Source organism: Panthera onca, chromosome C2, assembly GCF_046562875.1.
Source record: "Panthera onca isolate mPanOnc1 chromosome C2, mPanOnc1 haplotype 2, whole genome shotgun sequence".
Classification (NCBI taxonomy): Eukaryota; Metazoa; Chordata; class Mammalia; order Carnivora; family Felidae; genus Panthera; species Panthera onca.
Window position 1 is genome coordinate 40977689 of NC_138347.1, and position 21704 is coordinate 40999392.

Genomic DNA, 21704 nt, shown 5'->3' on the forward strand with positions numbered 1-21704 from the left:
GATTAGCTCATAGTTCAATATCAACTGAATGATTTAATTGTGCTTTCAGATTGAAGTTTGTCTTCATTAAATAACTAGTTTTTTCTTAATAGCTTTACTGGGTTTTATGAGGAGGGGAGGTTGGATTTTATAAAGTGACTTTTTGAGCATCTATTAGTATTTATTTTGAATTATGAACATGATGAATTATAATGTTTACTAATAAATCATTACACTGTATGAATAAGATCCAGTTGGTGATAGTTTATTGTTACTTTATTGTAATGTTAAATTAAATTTTTTATTCTATTTAGGAATTTTACATATGAAATTAGTGACATTTTATTTTTCTCTTTGAAATTTTTTGTCACAGTTTAATATTAGAATTATGTACAGCAGTTTCACAGAACAAACTTAGACTATTTCAGTATTTATTATATTCTGAAAAGGGTTATATAACACTATGTGAATCATTTCACTGAAAGTTTGAAAGAACCCAACTGTAAAGACAATTTGGGCACAAAGACTATTTGTGGGTTAATTTTTTCTTAAGTGGTATTCATTTTCTTCCATAGTTACAGAAAAACACATTCTTTAAAATGAGAGTGCCATTTGCTGTGTTAGTGCTGTGAAGTGGAAAACATTCAGAAATGCTATTTTTCTCTGGTTTTTGTCTCAAATAGATTTTTGTTAGTTCCATTTGTTTTGAATTTCTTTATTCCTCTACATATGATAGCAGGATTTCCACATCACATTCTTCTACTTCTTTTTTTTTTCAAGTTCTCATTACATCTGGGTGCCAGATCTTGGTTCATCCTTTAATGTTTCACCTTTCAGTGCAATTTTGTTTCAGATGTGTCTTTTCAAATTAGCATCAACTTATGTATTTTTTAACTTTTTATTGAAGTTAAGAAACATACAAAAATACACATAGTGTAAGTGTTAGAGCTCAATTATCACAAAATGAGTTCACCCATACAACCATCATCCAGGTCAAGAAACAGAATATTACCACCACCCTAGAAGTTTTGTTCTCTCCTAATCTGTACCTCTCCAAATGTATTAGCTTGGCTTTTAAGATCATAGTTAGTATGACCTTATTTTTTACTTTCATATGTAAAATTTTAAGGTATTTTTTGTGCATATTATTCTTTTCATTCAACATTTTGTAAGTGAAATTCATCCATGTAGTTGCATGGTGCTAGACTTTCTGCTAATTTTCATTGTTGTTTGGTATTTCATTGAATGAATATATCATATCTTATTTATATATTCTGCTACTGATTGACAGTTAATTCTAGTTTTGAGCTACTATGAATAATGTTCACTGAACATCCTATGGCATGTATTTTGGTGCAAATATTCACTCATGATATGCTTATTGGATTATACCTAGGTATGAAATATAATTGTGTGTGTGTGTGTGTGTGTGTGTGTGTGTGTGTGTGTAAATACTAATTAATATACATAGTTACCAATTCTTGACTTTGTCTGTTTTTATTTCATTTTATTTTACTTTAGTCCTAGTCTGATAATGTGTTGTAGTACCTCTCTGTGTTTTAAGTATGCACTTCACTGGTCTCCAATGAGGCTGAGCTTTAGCACTAGCGTTTGGATATCCTCATTTGTGAAGTGGTTGGCCATGTTTTTGACATGATTCAAACTGTATTTTTTTCTTAGCAACATGCAGAGGTTATCGTGTATGTAATATTCTATGATAATATCCATATCCTTATTTTTCAGATATTATGTATCGTAAATATTTTCCACATTCTTTGATTTGCATTTACTCTTTCTAAATATGGTATATTTTGATAATTGGGAGCTCTTAGTTTTAATTTATCAATTTTTAATAGTTACTGCTTTTTGTGTTCTGTTTAAGAAATCTTTGCATACCTCAAGGTCATGAAGTTTTTCTGTATTAACAATTAGAAGCATGTTAGGGTGCCAAACAGCACATAGTGGAATGTACCATTTTCGCTGTCTTTAAAAAACTGGGTGTCAAATCACACCACACAAAATCCAGCAACCACAAATAACTTCAATTCAATGCTTATTACTCCTACAGATATAAGCAAAGCAAAGGAAATCCTCAGATGAGCAAGAGCTGTATTTCAATACCAAAAACTTCCTCTTGAGTGTCCGGAAGAAGAGATGGAAGAGAGTGAGTGAGGTCATGGAGAAAAGATATATAGAAGTTAATTTAGTAATAAATTTGTCTACACAAGATATGCCTATTGTATAAACTGAAATAGTGGCTTTGGATAGGAAAAGGTAAATTAAGATGTGGAAGAGGTAAGATCAGCCAATATTAGTATGTAAATTGTTCTGGAATGTGAAGCTGTCCAGGATAATTTCAAGGATTCTAAATTAGAAAACTAGTCTTTAGACACTGAGATAGAAGACATAGAAAAAGATTTCTCCAGAAGAAGAAGTAACTTTATTGAGTTTTGTGTGTTTTGTGTTTGAACTGTCTTTGGGAATTTGGGGTAGAGAAGTCTGATTATTAGTTGAAAATATAGTTTTGAAGCTAAAGAGGAAACCAGCACTAGAGACAAAAGATTAGGAAGTCAATGGCATGTAAATAACATTGTTGGTACTTGGAGAATTCCACAAGGAATGACTCATGACTTGAAAACAAGTGAATTATGATATCAACAAGACATATTTTAAAATAGATGTACATAAGATTAGAGTACATAAGATAAGAGTATATTAAAATAGATGTACATAAAATTAAGTGAAAAGACACCTTGATGTAGGGGAAAACCTTCTAGCAGTAATAGAATTGATAGTTAATTAATTGGATAAGGTGGCATATATGAAGAATAAATTTGTCCATCAGAAATTGGGTTGGTAAGTCATGGAAGCATAAGAAAGGATCATGAAACCAAAGTTGAACAGTTCCCATCTTCAAGGGCCTTAGGGCTAATGACTTTATTGGATGATCCTAAGGTCTGTTGCAATCACTGTCAGTTTTTTGTCATATCATGTGTCTTAGCCTTAAAACCTGAAGAACAAACCCTTGGCCATGAAAATGCACTAAAATAGTGTCATGTTCTATTATGTGTCATCTTTTAAAAAGCAACACATCTATCTTTTCTGAGCTTGCATCACTTTCGGCTAGCTATATATTTCTGGTTTTTTGTGAAGTTTTGTAGTTCATTTTTAAATAAAAACAACTAGTGTGATTGCATAGGAATAAAACAAAAAGGGAAGAGACCTGGTGATGAAACACTGAGCACTATATTGAGGTGAGAGGAAAAGAAAATAATTTAGTGAAGGCCTGGAGAGAAATGAGAGAATGAATGGAGATCACCAGAGTAAAAAAAATAATAAACATGAACAAAGACATTCGTTTTAAAAGGTAGTAGTCAATGGTCAATGGTTTCAAAAGATACATTGGTGAAAAATAAGAACAGTATGAAAGGTAAATTTTCAACTAGAATTATGGACTTTTGGAAATAAGCTAAAAGGTGATAACAACAGGTAATTGAATCTAAATTGAAAACCAACATTTCAGCACTTCGATTTCACTTTTCTCTAAGATTTTCTTATTTCATGCAACAAACTTATCATGGATTTTTTTTTTTTACTTAAGCCATCAATAAAAGAGTACCAGAAATGGCTATTACCTTTTATTTGAGCATCTATTATATCCTGGACAATGCTATTCATTTTGTATCTTATTTAGTCTTTAGCTCAGTAAATTAAATATCACATTTATTTTATGGATATACGAATGGGGTTTAGAAAGTTTAATTCAAAAGTTACACATAGAGTAGCTGACTTGGATTTAACATAAAGCCCAAGCTCTAGTCACTACAACAAATTGTTTGAGAAAACTAATATCCCTATCAGGATCTCTTCTTAACTCTCTTCACTATTTTATTAACAGGCATTATTTCCTCAAAAGAGAGAGAGAGAGAGAGAGAAAGCTCTAGGGAATGAAAGAGAAGATAGAGGAGAATCTCAAATGGTGATAATTTTTTCAACCTCATCTATACCTCAATTTTGAGACACTCTGTAATATTTGAGAATTAACAGAGAGGAAACAAGATAGAAGTAGGAAACTACCAAAGACTATTTGTTTAAAAATATTCTTTGTCCATGGAATCCAGCTAAAAGACTCAGTTACTAAAATATCCCACAAGCCAGCTGCTTTCAAAAAGACCTCTACCACTAGCACAAGATGGAGCCTTTGGCATATTATGATCAACAATTTGTGCCATTAGAATACTCTTACCAACCAGCCACAACCAATTCATTGACACATCAATACACAGGTGAAAAACTAAATCAACCCAATAAGCTGCCTGTAGTCAGAGTGCAATCCCATAGTAATCACCTTGCAGCACCTCCAGTTGACTCTAAGAAGTTGGTGCAGAGCTGCTCAGTATTGCCCTCTGCCAAGTCTCAGGACACAATTTCACAGGGTTTCTATAACAAGGCTCCAAAAGCACCATTATCCCAATCCAAACGTCAGGACACACCTGCACTAGACCCCCACCAGAGAACTTCACTGTGGCCTAATCAGAGAGCCTTGAGCTCACCTTTGATCCACCATAAATCCCAGGCAACACCTTCACTTGACCTTAATAAGACATCTTCATCACTGGAGTCCAGTCAAACAAACTTGAGCTCACGATTACCCCTCCCCAAACCTCAGACTACATCTTCCCGAGACTTTTGCTGGACATCACCTTCACAGAAGTCTAATCAAAGAGTCTCAAGTTCATCATTATTTCCCCCCAAACATCAAGAAACACCTTCCCTAGATGTCCTCTGGAAATCATCTTCTTTGGGACCTAATCAAAGAGTGCTTGGTGCAGCATTACCACAGTCCAAGCCTCAGAAAACATCTTCATTGGATGGCCTTTGGACATCTTTATTAGAGCACAATCGAAGATCTTTGAGCTCACCAACACTCAACTCTACATCTCAAATACATGACTTGCTTCAGTCATCATGTTCATTGGAATCCAATCAAATGGCTCTGAGCTCACCATTATCTGACTCCAGACCTCAGACAACAGCTGCATTGAGCTCTAATTCCATTGTTCTGAGCTTACCATTGTCCCATTCAAAACCAAGGAAATCACCTTTAGCACATTCTGTCCACCAGACTAAGAGTTTGCCATTGTTCCCACCTAAATCTCAGACAGTGCTTACACTTAATCGGGACTTCAGGACCCTCAGCTCACCGGTTTGTCACTCCAAGTTTCAGAATACCTCTTCACCAAATGACAAATACAGGGCCACAGATTTATCTTCACCCCAGTATAAACCAAATGTCTCAGGTCAATCATTATCAAGCTCTAAACACTTTATCAGGAGCATAGCTGCTTCAACATTGGGCTCCCGATTCCAGAATAAAGGCAGCTTTGATCTTTGTGCAAAGACAGCATCAAATAAAGAAATTTCATGGAGTTTAGATTATATTCATCCCTGCATTGTTAAAGGTGGAAGTGTCCCTGATGATGTTGTAAATAAAATTGTCAATTCTCTCTCCAAGACCAGAATCCAGAGGGATCTCTGTAGGCAGATTCTCTTTCGAAGAATGAGGGGAAGGCCAAATCCTCATCCTGGTCCCCGACTTTCATCAAATTATATGGTATGTTTAGCTTGTGCTTCCTGCATAAAATCTCAATGTAACCATCTTACGGGAAGGAAAGATCCTCATGGCGCAACGCTATTTGTCATCCCAACACCTGAGCTCAGTTCTGAGAGGGGAATAGAAGTGAAATTAGTTTTTCTCCTCTCCATACCAGAGACTTCTCCCTCATCTGGTCTTCCATCCTCAGTGAAAGAAAATCAGCCTGATGAAATCCCTGAAGACAAATCTGAAGGAATGGAAAAGATACAAATTCTCTCTACATCTGAACCTGATATCACCCAGGAGCTAAATAGGAAGGACAAAGGGCTGACAGCAGCCTCCGAAGACAGAGTTGTAAGCCAACAACCCCAGGCTATTGACTGGCTACTTTATGTGAAGAAAAGTAATAATTTTGAGCCGCAGTCCCTGCCTACATCCTCTTCATCCTCTACATCCTCCTCCTCCTCTTCATCATCTTCCTCCTCCTCTTCCTCTTCAACTGTGCCCTCTTTACCCCCTCCTTCCAAAGAGTCTACCACATCTACTCTCTCAGGTTGTGTGTTCACTAAGGTGCTTAGTTACCACCGATTGCCTCCAGGGGTCTCCTGGCTTGAGTTTATATGTAGTAAAAATCATCAGCCACTTACTGGGAAACCACAGCAAAACCAATCACCATCTCCCAGAACAAGGCCTATGTGGAATAGCACCACAGTAAAAGGGCCAAAGGGACCAAAGATGCTGTTCAAATTTTTTCAGACAAAGTTTCAAAATGAGAGAAATATTGATTAAATTAACTTTTGTTTCTTTGAAAGCAATTGACCTCTTAGTTCTTTGAAACTAGAGATTGATTTCTTATCATGCTTATTAAAATTCTTAGTAATAATTAAGTGTGATTGTATATTTTAGCTGACGAAGCACCTAGTTAAGGGGAACTAATACTCTTAAGTCTATTTTCTAGTTAAATAATAGACTGTGATCTCCTAGGAGACAAAACTGAATCCCAGGTTTTTAACCAAATGCCCGGCTTATAGTAGCCACTGTATAATCATTGTTACACGAATTAATCATAATTGGCCATAAACCAGAAAGACCTCATTTGTCTTGCCCTGAACAGTATGTAGCTTATTCTCCTTCCTCATAGAATATGCTAATGACAGTATCCGTGAGCCAATTCATGCTAATCTGTTTCCCTATCTCTAAAGAAAATTCAGATCATGTTCAATAGATAAGAATGTATATGGAGAGGAATGTTTTCTCTAGTTATGATAATCTCTTTCTAGTTATGTGTTCCTAGGGAAAATTCTTCTATGCTAAGATCCTACACTCTGAAATCCAGCGATCTGTTCAACCTTAGTTAACAAATCTCAGGAGAGAATAACTAACTGGTACAAACAACTTTACCTATTGTCTGGGCCAATATTTAAATTATAGGTTCTAAAGCCTGTTCATCACTTCTATCTATACATCCAAAATGGGTTAATAAAAATGTTTTAAAAATGGTTTTGTGCCACTGGGTCTACTGGTAGTGGGGAGAAAAAGGAGGTGTCTTAACCTACTCACCTTAAGTAATCATCTCAATCCCCAGGGTCTAAATTTAGTATCATTTGCATGCACTAATGACTCACAATGCTGATCCACAAACATCTTTCTGACTGTATACTGGAAATTTCCAATTGGAACTTTGCACAGGCATCCCAAACTCAACATGACCCACCAGAATTTATTATCTTTACATTTACAGTTCAGGTCATTACATTTATAATCCTTTGCCCCCAGTGTTCCTATTTCAATGGGATAAACCACCATTCATCGCAGAATTATGTTTAACTCTTTTTCTCATTGCCTGCTCCTCTCTACGTCTATAAGTTCTATGGCCTTATTATTCCTACATTCCAGCATTGCCACTATCCTAGTGGTGGTCACAGCCATTTGTCACCAGGATTACTGCAATAACTCCTAAATATGCACTTCTAACTTTTGAACACAGTTGTAAGACACAGATGTGATAATGCCACTCCACTGCTTAGGGTCCTTTCATCATTGGCCAGTATTTTCTGGGGAAAGTCTAAATTTCTTTTATGATTGAACTAGTATGATTCAGCCATACTAATTGCTTTAAAATGCACAGAATGTACCAAGGCCTCTGTTTTTAAACTGATTTTTTTAAATCATTTAATTTATTTTTCATTATGTTAAGTTCTTCATCCCCTATTTCCTTCATTGCCCCACTCCCCTCCCCTCTGGTAACCATCAGTTTGTTCTCTATATTTAAGAGTCTTTTTCTTGGTTTGTCTCTGTCTCTTTTTTTTTTCTTTTGTTCTTTTTTTTTTTTTTTTTGTCTCTTAAATTCCACATATGAGTGAGATCATATGATATTTGACTCTCTCTGACTTATTTTGCTTAGCATTATACTGTCTAGCTCCATACATGTTGTTGCAAATGGCAAGATTTCAATCTTTCTTTTCATAGCTGAATAATATTTCATTATATATATCAACTCTTCTTTATTCATTCATCCATTGATGGACACCTTGGCTGCTTCCATAATTTTGCTATTGCAAATAATGCTCTAATAAACATAGATGTGCATATATTCCTTTGAATCAGTGTTTTTGTATTTTTTGGGTAAATACCCAGTAGTGAGATTACTAGATCACAGGGTAGTTCTATTTTTAATTTTTTGAGAAATGTACATACTGTTTTCTACAATGGTTGTGCCAGTTTACATTCCTACCAACAGTGCAGGAGGATTCCTTTTTCTCCACATCCTTGCCAACAATTGTTGTTTCTTGTGTTTTCTATTTTAGTCATTCTGACAGATAAGGTGATATCTCATTGTAGTTTTGATTTGAAATTCTCTGCTGATGAGTAACATTTTCATGTGTCTGTTGGCCATTTACATGCCTTCTTTGGAGAAATTTCTATTCGTGTTTTCTGCTGAGTTTTCAATTGAATTATTTGCTTTTTGGGTTTTGAGTTGTATCAGTTCTTTATGTATTGTGGATATCAACCCTTTATCAGAAATGTCATTTGCAAATATCTTTTCCCATTCAGGAGGTTGCCTTTTAGTTTTGTTGATTGTTTTTTTGCTGTGCATAAACTTTTTATTTTGATATAGTCCCAACAGTTTATTTTGCTTTTATTTCCCTGGCCTCACATCCTACACTTTTAAAGAGAAAATTCTGCTGTTCAGAAAGATCTTCCCATACATGCAGTTTTATCCTACAGAGCTCTGTTTTGTCTTGACGTCTTCTGGAAAGCCTTTTCCTGATGCACTTACATAAGGGTTAGTTGGCTTCCCTATTATCATAAAACTGTGTTAGTTCTTTGTACTGCTCTTAACCACATTGTAAAGTAATTGTTTCGTATCTGTTTTCACTTACTATACTGAAAACTTCTTGTGCTATTATTTTTTTAACCTAGTCCTTGGCATAGAGTGCATGCCCTAAAATAGTGTTGATATTGAATTAATGCTTTTGAAAGTCTTCATCTTCTTTTAGTTCTTTGAAATAAGTAACATTTCATCAGTTTGCTTCTTTCCCATAAGTTTGAATTGTTCTTTGTACCTTTTATCTTGGTGAGAACATGTATAAAACTGTTATTGATGACAGCAGTCATCCTTGTCTTATTTCTTATGTTAACAGTGCTTCTTTCTAGTATTTCAGTATGAAATGTGATGCTGGCTGATGTATAGCTTATCAGTGATGATGAAGAAAAAGTTAATGTATGTGATAATGTGTTCATGGCCTTCACCATGATAGTACTTTAGAAAACACTTGACAGGTGTTTTATTCATCCTGAACTTCTCTTTTGATGACACATATCACTTTTGTCATTTCTTGTTTAATACTCTCTCCAGTATACTAAACTTCAGGAGTAGAGGTCCCGCGTTAATCTTGTTTACCACTAACTCTTCAGGGCTTAGTGGTACCTGGCACGTATTAAATACTCAATAAATATTTATGGAATTAAGTCAAACTAAGGAGCTCAACTGATTTTTATTTATTGATAGAATTTACATGTTTAATTTTCTGTCTCTTAGCTTGTTTTCTAAACTTTATACCTCATTGTAGTTTCTTTTCACTCTTTCCTTTTTTTTTTTTTTTTGGACTTTGATTTAGTTGTTCTTAACTTTTCAGTGTATTGGCAGTTATTTATATTTTCTTAATTATGACAGTGCCTACTTTCAAAATTTTTTCAAAAGAAGTCTTTAGCCAGTGTTTTGTACTTTGAAAATAAAATTGCATCAAACTTATGGGGAAAATGCATAAGCAATGGTTATACAACCGTATCTCTCTCCCAGATTGTATTGAGATACCAATAGAATTTTAAAATGAGGAAAAACATGTGTCATTCCAGAAGGGCCAAAAAATTTTTGCCAAATATTATATAGATGAGACCAGATTTTCAAAAGCCAGAAGGACTCAAAAATCACCACATTAAAAAAAAAAGATCATCTGAAAAGTAATAGAAAAAGTTTGCTCTCATTAATGCTTTTCTCCTTAAATTGAGAGGGATAGACATGAGAACACATGTCTATTTTTTTTTAAGTTTATTTATTTAATTTGAGAGAGAGTGAGGGAGGGCAAAAAGAGCGAGAGAGAGAATCCTAGGCAGGCTCTGCACTGTCAGATGTGGGGCTCGAACTCACAAACTGTGAGATTATGACCTGAGCCGAAGTTGGATGCTTAACTGATGATGCCACCCAGGTGCCCCTTTGTAGCAATTCTGTATATGTGTATTCCACACATATGCTCTTTGGTTTAGCTTGATACTAAATGACCCTTGTGCTATCAATAAATGCTACTTGGTCATCATATGTTGTGATTATACCCTACCACATTCAGTTTTCTAAAACTGACTATCATTATACATCTATATTCAAAAGTAGAAATAAATGAGGACCAACCAAATGAGAACAAGTAAAGGCTATTTATTCAAAGCTTGTTATAGCGAGGGAGTCAGCCACCATTACTTGTATTTGGCAGAAATTTAAAAGCAGGCAGGATAATAGGAAAGTTTTATAGGAGAAAACAAGAGGATTCAGGTATGCCCTAAATGGAAACAGTTGGCATAGCAAAGCTGTGGGCAAACTTACTAGAAGAGGGTCATCCTACTTGGTTGGTATAGTGCACATTTGGCTTTCTCTGAGAGGTTCTAAGTTGGAAGTGGAAGCAGGGACAAAATTTAGTGAAGCTGTTACTTATTTCATCATGTCCTGGCCATTTTGGGTGAATGGTTTCAGGTATTATTGTTTGACTTCCTGCACCATTACTAGAGATGATGGTCTGACTTTCTACAAACCTAACATAGTAATAGAAGGTGTGCTTCCTTGGATGGTTACTACAGATCATGAGTTGATTCTTGGGCTGCTAGTTGCAGGTTATAGGTTAGAGTTCATGTTTACACATGATCATTGTATATTCAGTCTATCAGCGTGATCTGTCTAACCTTTTCTTATACAGTCTTGATAGTTTTTTTATAGAATTATAAATTAATTGAATAGATTTTCCTATAGTTTCACTGTTTTAAACAATTTTTATCCCATATTTTTAAGGCAATAATTTTTTGTTTGGTCCTTCCACTACTCTTAGAAATTTCTGGATACATTTCTCGGTAATTCGTAATTTAGATTACTCTGATATTTAGGGGCACCTGGATGGCTCAGCTGGTTAAACCTTCCACTTCAGCTCATGTCATGATCTCAGGGCTCATGAGTTCAAACCTCATGTTGGGCTCTGTGCTGACAGCTCAGAGCTTGGAGCCTGCTTCAGATCTCTGTCTCCCTCTCTCTCTGCTGCTCCCCCCACTCACCCTCTGTCTCTCTCTAAAATAAATAAATGTTAAAAAAAATTTAAAAAATAGATTACTGATATTTGACATTTTTTGGATCAGTTTTTCTCTGCTTGGATTCTTAAGGAATTTTTGTTCGTCATTTTAATTTTAAAATGTTGCCAGCAAGTGCTTTTAGATATGCTTTTTCAATATGTACACATAAACTCTTTAAATCTGTCTTCTCTAACTTTGAAAATTGCTTTATGTAATCTGTTGTGTTATCTTTTTTGTGTGTGTGTGTGACCACTCATTAATTATATGTTGGATTTTTATTCTCTGTTTTTAGTATCTTTTATTTCATTGCACCATTATTTTTTTCTTCTCTGAGTTCTGGGATATTATTTTGAGTAGTTTTCACATCTGTTATTCTCTCTTATCATTTGTGTTCCTGACTGCTGTCTCTGGAATTTTAATTCTACTTTTGTATTTTTTTAGTTTCCTCCCATTAATTAAAAGAAAAAAAATCAGCATCACCAAGATATATTTCTCAGTGGCACTCAGTTTTTAGATTGATGTTTTTTTCTTTCATATGTTTTACAGGGTATTTACAGAACCATCTAGAAATCTTTTTTAATACTTTTGAACATGAAATATTTATATCAAGATTTATAGTTATTTGACATGTCTCAAAATTGAAATACATGAAAACCACTATTACAGGCATTTCTAGAACATCTCTTCCTTTCTCTGCACACTGTGTTGGAGAACTTAGCTGCCCAGGATCCGGCACATTTCTGACTCCACACTTTTTATTTTTCTATTTTTCTTTAATAAGAGAAGCTTTCTTCTTGCATGCTTCTGTTCTTATCATTCCTCCTCCAACGGTAGCTTTCTGTAGGTATATATGTGGTAGTAGATATGCTCTAGCCATATAAAATTATATCAAAATACATTAATGCAACATCTGTTTGTTTTTCTAGTTGATATATACTTTGGGTCTCAGAACTGGGACAAACTTAGAGGGGATTTATAAAGACTCTGCTTATCATCCTTTTATACATTCATTCACCAAGTATTCCTTTTAAGTGCCTGGGAAAAAGAATGTAAAGTAGCTTGCCTGAGATTCGTGACCCATTTTTCCTTCTTGGGGAAGGAGACCTCCTTCCAAGCCTGGGGAGAAAGTAAGTCAGGTGACTCAATCCTATCTCCTTATGTAATGGAATTTCCTTTAAGTAGATAAATGGCATTTGATATGAAGAATAGTCCTCGTTTGTGGAATGTCTTTAGCAAAACTATCTGTGTTTAATCACTACTTACTGCAAATAATCTATGAAATTATAATGCAAGACTCACTAGAGAATGCCAAATAAGCTATACAATTTCCTGGATATAAGACAGTGATATTTTGTAACTTAAAATGCTCCTCACTGTGTACGGATTGTTGCTAGAGACAGTGGTTTGACTTCCTACAAGTCTGACATGTAGATATGGTACCTTAAAAAATGTCTCTTGCAAACCTCCTAGGTTATTCTATAGCAGAGATAATATATTGGGGTGCAGAAAAGAAGAGCGTAGGTACATTCTAGAATGTCCAAATTTTCTTTCTACTTTGTTTATGCCCTTGACAAAGTGTAGTTTGTAAATATTTGGGTAAACTTTGGTACTAGGCAAGGTCTCTGATAATTTGAAGCTGACCTAACAATCTGTCCTTTGTGTGAGCTCAAATGCTTATTACTAAGCTCTGAGTTGGGGCTGGTAAAGGAGCTGATGCAGCAAATCAGTTGATGTAAAGTGGTATGACATATCTTGAGATTAATTTCACAATAATATTAAAACTTTAATAACCATTTTTCCCTATAGCCTTCCAATGCACAGTAGCATGAAAGTAGCCATAGACAATATGTAAATAAATGGGTTCATCTGTGTTCCAATAAAACTTTATTAAAACGTGTAGCAGATCTTGGGGCGCCTGGGTGGCTCAGTCGGTTAAGCATCCGACTTCAGCTCAGGTCACGATCTCACGGTCTGTGAGTTCGAGCCCCGAGTGGGGCCCTGGGCTGATGCCTCAGAGCCTGGAGCCTGCTTCCCATTCTGTGCCTCCCTCTCTCTCTGCCCCTCCCCCATTCATGCTCTGTCTCTCTCTGTCTCAAAAATAAATAAACGTTAAAAAAAAAAAAATTTAAAACGTGTAGCAGACCAGATTTGGCCCCTGGTGCATCGTTTGCTGCCTTCTGTTCTTGATAGGGTGGTTTGAGAAAGCTTTTCTGACAAGAGACATTTGTCTCTTAAGTAAAGACAGGATACATCATAAAGAAAACCGTTGATAGATTTTCCCCGTCCATTTACAATATGTGCAGTAGTAATAGTTTTTCAGCCTTAGTTTTGAGTGTTATTTGATCTTCAGTCGCTTTAAAGAAGATTTGAAAGGATAAACCAATAGGTTAAAGAAGGAATTTTTTTCTTAAGTATGCTACTCTTTAATTTATAAATGGTTATAAAATTCATTTTATTAACTTTTAAAATGACATTTTGCCTATTTTTAGCTTAACATGGATGAAGAAAATTAATCACTAAGGGAAAAGATGGAGAGTTGGGTGCCTGGGGGGTTCAAGAAAGGAAGAAGGGAGAACATTTCATGAGAGTGGAATGGAGCTGGGACCAGATTCTCCCTTTCCCTGTCTTTTCCTCCTTCGTGTGCTGCCTGCTAAGTTTTGAGTCTATGCCAGCTGGGTTGACGATCCTTCTTCAAAAATCAATATTCAAGTTACTGAATTTTATTGAAATAATAAAATTATTTTTTCCTCTTTCCTGTTTTTCTCTTTCCTGTCTTCTTTTTAGTATCCTCCCCTTCACCTTCTCCTCTTACATCCTCTCTCTTCCTTTTCCTCTCCCTCATTCTTTTTCTCCTAATCTGAAACAAACCATGTAAATATTTTGTCAAATAGAGTCTTAAAAAAAAAGGGGGTGCCTGGGTCGGTTAAGCGTCCGACTTTGGCTCAGGTCATGATCTCGCGGTCCGTGAGTTTGAGCCCCGCGTCGGGCTCTGTGCTGACCACTCAGAGCCTGGAGCCTGTTTCAGATTCTGTGTCTCCCTCTCTCTCTGACCCTCCCCCATTCATGCTCTGTCTCTCTCTGTCTCAAAAATAGATAAACGTTAAAAAAAAAAGAAACGAAAAAACAAAGTTCTTTAAAGCTCTTTCATTGTCTTCTTCTGTTTTCCTCAATTTGTTTTCTGTTATAGTTTAATGTCAAATTGCATTGACTTCTCCAGTCCCTTCCCACCTACCACTGCCTCTTCCTCTGCCTATCCTCCAACGCCACAGAAAGAACTAGTGAATTGTTGAATTTCTTGTGCAAGAGACTGGATGTGGTTCTCACATTAACATACTATAGGATCATCAGCAAGTAATTTAGCCTCTATTAATCCCCTCTCATGCATCTATAAAGCAAAAGAGTTAAAGTTTCTGTTTCCTAGAATTCCTCTAAATTCTTGCATATAATAATCTTCAATACAAAATTATAGGTAAATCTAATCTAAACTGTTCCTCACTTAACCACTTAGTACCAGACTTCCTTTCATCACGTTTTTGTTCACAGGATTCCAAACACCTGTAATAATTATATAGTAACATTAATATGCAATTAATTGATTGTCACATCACATTAATTGATCCTGTGTATGTATAATAAGAGCCATGTAAGCCACCATTTATTTTTTTATATTATTTAAAATCATGAAATGTGAGATGCTGAAAAAATTAGAATGAAGGTGGAACTAGGCTCATTCTTTCATTCGTTTGCACAACATCGAGTGTCCATTTTATAGAAGTCATTTCCTAAGGAAATGACAACGTCTGGAACATCATCTAAACTCTCTGTGCTGTAAATTCTTTCCAGAAAAAGAAATAGAACTGTATTATGTCTGTGGTCTAAGTATGTGTTTCTCTCCACATTGAAAAACTAAAATACCACTTTAACACTCAGGGATAAAGATCATGTATTCCACACTCTTGGTCCCAGACACTTCCAGATCCAGGCTCTGTCACTAACTGCACAGCTTTGGCAAGTTAGTCAATCACTGTGAAAACGTTCCGTCATCAAAGAGGGACGATATATGGTGAGCATCTGGCACACAGTAACCCTGAATGAACAGTATCATTCCTACTTTTATTCTTATTATCTTGAAATAATTCTCCTCCTCTTTCTTCTTCTCCTTCTTCCTTTCTTCCTCCCCCTCTTCCCCCTCCTCCTCCTCCTTTCTCCTCCTCCCCTTCCTCTTCCTCCTCTTCCTTTTTCTTTTCCTTCTCTTCTCCTTCCTCCTCTTCCCCTTCCCCCTCTCCTCCTCCTCCTCCTTCTGTTCCTTTTCCTCCTCCTCCTTCTCCTTCACATTTATGCATCCACTTTGTACTTTAATAATTATAGTTGGTAACAGAACTTAAGCATTTTTGATGCTTTAGGATAATAATGGCCTGAGAACCATATTCAAAATATCAGTTACAGTACTCCTTAACAGTTCCTTTTTTTGTCAATTAAATCTGTATTTCATTATAACCATTTCCACTCAGGTCAAGGCTGCTTGTTGTTCCTTGAGCAAAATCCAAACTCTTCAGCCTGTCACTCTTCAGCCTTCCACTATTTTGTCTGTATGAATCTCTATTTCATCACCTACTATTTTCACAACATATTACAACCATAATGCATTTCAACTCCATGTAATCTTTTTCTCTTACAATTTCTCAAATATACCCAATATGTTCTGTCTCTTAGACCTTGCTCAATGCTCCTTGGGTCATTTAGAACATCCAAAATCCACACTCATCTATTTTAATATCCTATCCACTAGGTAAGCTCATCTCTGTTAACGATATATCAACACCCCTGCTTGCTCTGTGAACCACTTTTTCTTTCTTTGCTTTCCTATGCCTCTGGCATATGTTCTTTGATTACATTGATACATAGATCCTTTCAGTTTATTTCCAATTTCCAATTCATCCTTGAGATGCCAAATGCCTGAAAGTCTAAACCCTTTCAGCATATTTTCTTCATTCTTTTCTTTACATTGTGTAGTATCTTGCCCCTAGTAAATGCCTTGATAATAAATATTTGAATAACTATTTGGTTCTAGATAGGAGGTATAGAGGGATGGGCATAGAGCTATTTTTGTGGCTTATAGAAAATGAGTTGCCTAAACCTTGTTCCCACGGTGAGGAAATGGTGTGTCAGAATCCCATTCTGGGATTTGTGCCAGGCTTGAACTACAAAGTGAGAAGTGTTTGAAAAGGTAACACAGAAGTGTTAGAATCTTTCAGTAAAGAAGTGTTAATTGCAGTACTTTAGAGTATGAAAATGAATTAAAGTATAACTACTCCTTAGTCAAACAAAAAGTATAACATGTAATAGATATATGTAATACATTGGAAATGATTTTTTTAAAGATTGAGACCATACCATATTATTCATAATAGAAAGAAGGCTATTGAAATCTGTAATATAAGTGGAATCATAGTATATGGTACTTGATGTTCTTATTAATTACTAAAATTTAAATCAGCCTTCATCTCTCTTAGCAGTTGCAATTTCTTTGAATGTCCATTAGAGAAAAAAATATTGTATTTAACTTTTCAATAATATTAATAATTATAATAATAGAACCTACTTGTTTGAGGGATTATATTTTGTATTTTCAAATTGATCCCATGTAAAATACTTAGATATATTTACTATAAATTTTATAATTCTGAGTAGATCATATCACTATCATGGACATGAAAAATCATCTAAAGAATTTCTAATTCTTTGGAGATTTAAAAAGATAACTAACATTATTATTGATTAGCACTCCCAATGTGCCATCTTCCCTAGAGCTCTGTAATATTCTTGTGAAATTTGAAGCATATTATGACCCCAAATGTACTGAAAGAGAAATGGAATCCAGAGAAGGGCTTAGTTTAATAATAAAGTTTACACAATGGTCAAGGAAATGTTTTTTCATCTGCCTAGAACTGCATGCACTCTTAGTGCCCATTAAGCCACATGTAGCTATGAACACTTGAAATGAGGTTTGTACCATACTTTAAAATTTAGACACTGAAGCAGTATAAAATGTTTTTAAAAATACACACAATGTTATAGTTTTGGTAAGACTACATTTCCTTTATACTGGTGTAATATTGTAATGAGTTTACTTGAATATTTTATATGGGCAGCATGAGGTACAGTAATGCATATGTAACTTATAATTGAATTCTTGTGAAAGTTTTGATTACAGTACAATTAAAACATTTTTAGTTTACAGGGGCACCTGGGTGGCTCAGTCGGCTAAGTGTCCAACTTGGGCTAAGGTCATGATCTCATGGTCTGTGAGTACGAGCCCAGCATCGGGCTCAGTGCTGACAGCTCGGAGCCTGGAGCCGGCTTCAGATTCTGTGTCTCTCTCTCAGTCTCTCTCTCTCTCTCTCTCTGTATGTACCACCCCCACTCACACTCTGTTTCTCTCTCTCTCTCTCAAAAATAAAACATTAAAAAAACTAAAAAAAAACATTTTTAGTTTACAAATAAGTATGGGTCTATTTTAAATTTAAAATGAAAACGTACTAGTGTCCAGAATGAAATGGAGTTGTGGAAGTTTGCACTATGTCTAAAATAATGGGAAAAAGAGTTGCAGGCTTGTCAAAAATTTATGATGAACAGCAATTGAGGTATGCTTCATGAGAGCAGCACAACAATTTATTTGTTAATTGTGTTAAAAATAATATAGAATATAATGGACAATTTTAGAAAACGTTTTCAGCAAGTACATTTTCTATCAACAGTCAAAAAAGTGTCAACACTATTAGTTGTCAGAACGTGGAGTTGAATGTCTAGGAAACATTTAAAAACTATTTTTAATAGTTGCTTTCTAAAGCAGTGTAGAATTTATTAAAAAAAACAAATAAAAACATCCTGATGACTACCTTGGGAGGCACTAACGTAAGGTGAATTTAAAATATTGGCCATTAATATCAAGACTGGAAAGTGGAATTAATACCCTTTAAGTATTTTAACATTTTTGTAATTTTTAGAAGGAAAGTAAAGATGTTGTGATATATCCTTGGAGATATATGACATTAAAGTTTTATGGACAACTACAATAAGGATAGAACTGAGGATACTTCTTTCAAATAATTAAAAAGATAAATTGAGAGTACAGAAAATTTGTCAAATTTAAAGCAGTATGGGTAGGATTTTTTTAAAATTGACATCCACACTGTCATCATAGAGCTCGAGGCAGGGTTGACCTCACTAATCATGAGATTATGATCTGAACTGAAATCAAGAGTCGGATGGTTAATCAACTGAGCCACCCAGGCACTCCAATAGTATCTATATTGATGACATGTTGAAACTATAATATTTTGGATCGATGATGTTAAAAATATTATTAAAATAATAAAAACATTATTAATACTAATTTTACTAGTCTCTTTTTAATACTACTACTAGAAAATTTAAAATTACCTATGTGGTTCACTTTTATCTCTATTGGACAGTGATAGTCTAGAATATAAATAAGTCAGAGAGGTTGAGAATCTGAAGCAGGCTCCAGACTCTGAGCTGTCAGCACAGAGCCCAACGTGGGTCTCAGACCCACCAACTGTGAGATCACGACCTGAGCAGAAATCAAGTGACAGATGCTTAACCGACTGAGCCACCCAAGTGCCCCAATTCTCCCACATTTTTAAAAACATAACTGGCATCACTATATACATACTTTGATGTTATGTGCTCCTATTATAGTTTTATAAATTTTGATTGTAGAAGTAGTGAATGCTTATAAAAATTTAGAAAATAACCAAACATATACTGTAGAAATCCAACATTATGTTTCCCTCTTAAAAACAATTCACAGAAGATTATAATATATTGTTCCATATTTTGCCTTTGCAAATGCAGACATGTTGTATTTGTTTTAAAAATATTTGGGATTATAGTGTACATATAATGGGCATATTACCTCACTGCTATTGCCTTGATGCTGTAAGGATTCATCTCAATTGCTTTTTCAGCCAGTCATTGAGAAAAATCCATAACTTTGGTCATAATCACCCTTGGCCAACACTCTCCTCCTGTTTTAGCCCTCTTTCTCACCCCTACCCAAATATCAAAATCCTTCCTCTGAGCCCCACAGTATGGTCAGTCTTCAGAACAATTTCCTAGACCCACATTTAGCTCTTGTCTGATCAGTTCCTTCCGAGTAATCTAAATGGTTGAAATCTAGGTTCCTCTGAGGATGCTGCATCCCTTGAGTAAGTTCTTTAATATGTTTTATATCACTCCTTTTGAAATAGGGGAATTTCACTTTTGATATCCATTGGTATTTCCAACCATTTTCTCTCTTTAATTCCCATCCCCTCATCCCAGGTGTAAATGCCATGTCATATGGCTGTATCCTCAATATCTCATTTTTTTTTTTCTAGTCATTTTCTGAATGTGGCATCAGTGTCTTTTGGATTCTGGCTTACTTTTATCTTCTTCAATACTCCTGTTACAACTCTTGTAATATCCTGAGGTTCTCATCTCTGTGATTTCTCCATAGTGCCTGCTCCTTTTCCTCTCAAAAGCACGTCCAGGATCTAGATCTTTCTGTTACTACATTCCATAAAATCTCAGGTTCCAGCACCCCACTAATTATTTAGTGCTTTCACTCCAACTGTATTTTGGAACCACAATCAAATGTTCTTAAACACATTTCATTGTCTTTTTGTCCTTGATGCCTTCCTAAGCTGGCTTAAATTTCATAATCTATCATTATAAAAATCATTACATATACCCTCATCTCTCGCCACATCTTCATTTTCTTGTAATTATCCGACAAAACTCCAATCCTTGTTAAATTAAATTTTCTACCTACTCTAAACTTGCATCTCTGCAGGTGAATGTGGTTAGAGAATGTGCTGATATGTCTCACTTTAAACACCACAGGAGCCTTTAATGCTGTCCAAAGTCCATCATTTTTTTCTCCTCTCCTGGATAACTGATACCTTTTCTTCTCCTTGGACATTCTCACTCTCAACAAATGCACTGCATTCTGTCTCAGGTTTCTGTGTCATGATCTAAGGCCTCTTCCCTTTATACATTTAATTTTACCTTCTTTTAGCTGCAAAGGGATAATTATCTACCAATTGTCCCTTCTATGACCAATTCTTCCCACTTTCAATTTTTGTCCTATTAGCAAACAAACTAATGTATTTTCTATTATCATAAAAAAGGAAACAATTTTTTTTTCTCCATTTCCAGCCCATTTTACTTACCCATTCACACATTTAAAAAAAGTTATGATTGGGGTGCCTGGGTGGCTCAGAGGGTTAAGCGTCCGACTTCGGCTCAGGTTATAATCTCGTGGTCCGTGGGTTCGAGCCCCCAACAGGCTCTGTGCTGACAGCTCAGAGCCTGGAGCCTGTTTCAGATTCTGTGTCTCCCTCTTTCTCTGACCCTCCCCTGTTCATGCTCTCTCTCTGTCTCAAAAATAAATAAATTTAAAAAAAATTTTTTAAAGTTATGATTGCTCTAAATACTTCTTTTAAGTTTTTTTTTTTTTTTTAATTTACCAACTCTAATGGTTTCACTTACCCTGCTATATGAGAATCACTACTGTCTAGGTAATTATAACCCTTTATATTGCTAAATACAATTCCTGATCTTCATTTAAGTGGAATTTTCCATAGCACTTCATTAATAAATTTATTAACCTATATTCCCTCAAACTCGTTTTTAAAGTAGGCTTCACACCCAACATGGGGCTTGAACTCATGACCCTGAGAGCAAGATCTAAGCTGAGATCAAGAGTTGGACACTTAACTGACTGAACCACCCAGGTGCCTCTCCTAAAACATGTTCTTATTTGAATTCACAGTACCAAATGCTCCTGGTTTTCTTCCTTTCCTTCTCATTGCAGTTGTTACTTTCCACATCAGTACCCTAGATCTAAATACTATAGTGGCCCCCAAATTCAGTCCTTGGATCTGTTTTCTTTCTCCACTCATTTTCACAGAGAGGCTTTCATTACTACATATTAGGTGATAATTCTGAACTTGAAACTCCATTCCAGATATCATAATTCCAAACTACTTACTCAATGGTAATAGTCATTTAAAACTTAATGGATTGCAAACCAAACTCCTTATCTCTGTTCTTACATCTCTGCTGTAATCCCAAACTTGTTCCTTCAGAAATCTTCCCCATATCAGTAAAGAGCAACTCTCTTCTTCCAGATTATTTGTGGAGTGCTAGCAACTTCCCAATTTTATATTCAAATCATGATGTGTAAGGTTATTCTTAAGATTATTTAAACAATTTTAGTCAAGACTAATTTTGT

General features: G+C 35.3%; 1 protein-coding gene across 17 annotated transcripts in view; it reads left to right on the plus strand.

Annotated features, from left to right (window-relative positions):
• Positions 1-21704, plus strand: part of CSNK2A2IP (casein kinase 2 subunit alpha' interacting protein) — a 517960-nt gene that overhangs the window by 252214 nt on the left and 244042 nt on the right. For 7 of the 17 annotated variants that reach the window (XM_060640230.3, XM_060640232.3, XM_060640229.3 and 4 more), the window contains 2 exons: positions 2048-2143; positions 3878-7077. The exons of 4 other annotated variants lie outside the window; for them this stretch is intronic. In XM_060640230.3, coding sequence (XP_060496213.2) covers positions 4172-6364 — 2193 coding nt within the window. In that variant the 5' untranslated portion in view covers positions 2048-2143; positions 3878-4171 and the 3' untranslated portion in view covers positions 6365-7077. Of the gene's footprint in view, positions 1-2047; positions 2144-3877; positions 7078-21704 lie in introns of those variants that run through there. 6 more of the 17 variants (XM_078452912.2, XM_060640231.3, XM_078452914.2 and 3 more) reach the window with 1 other exon arrangement.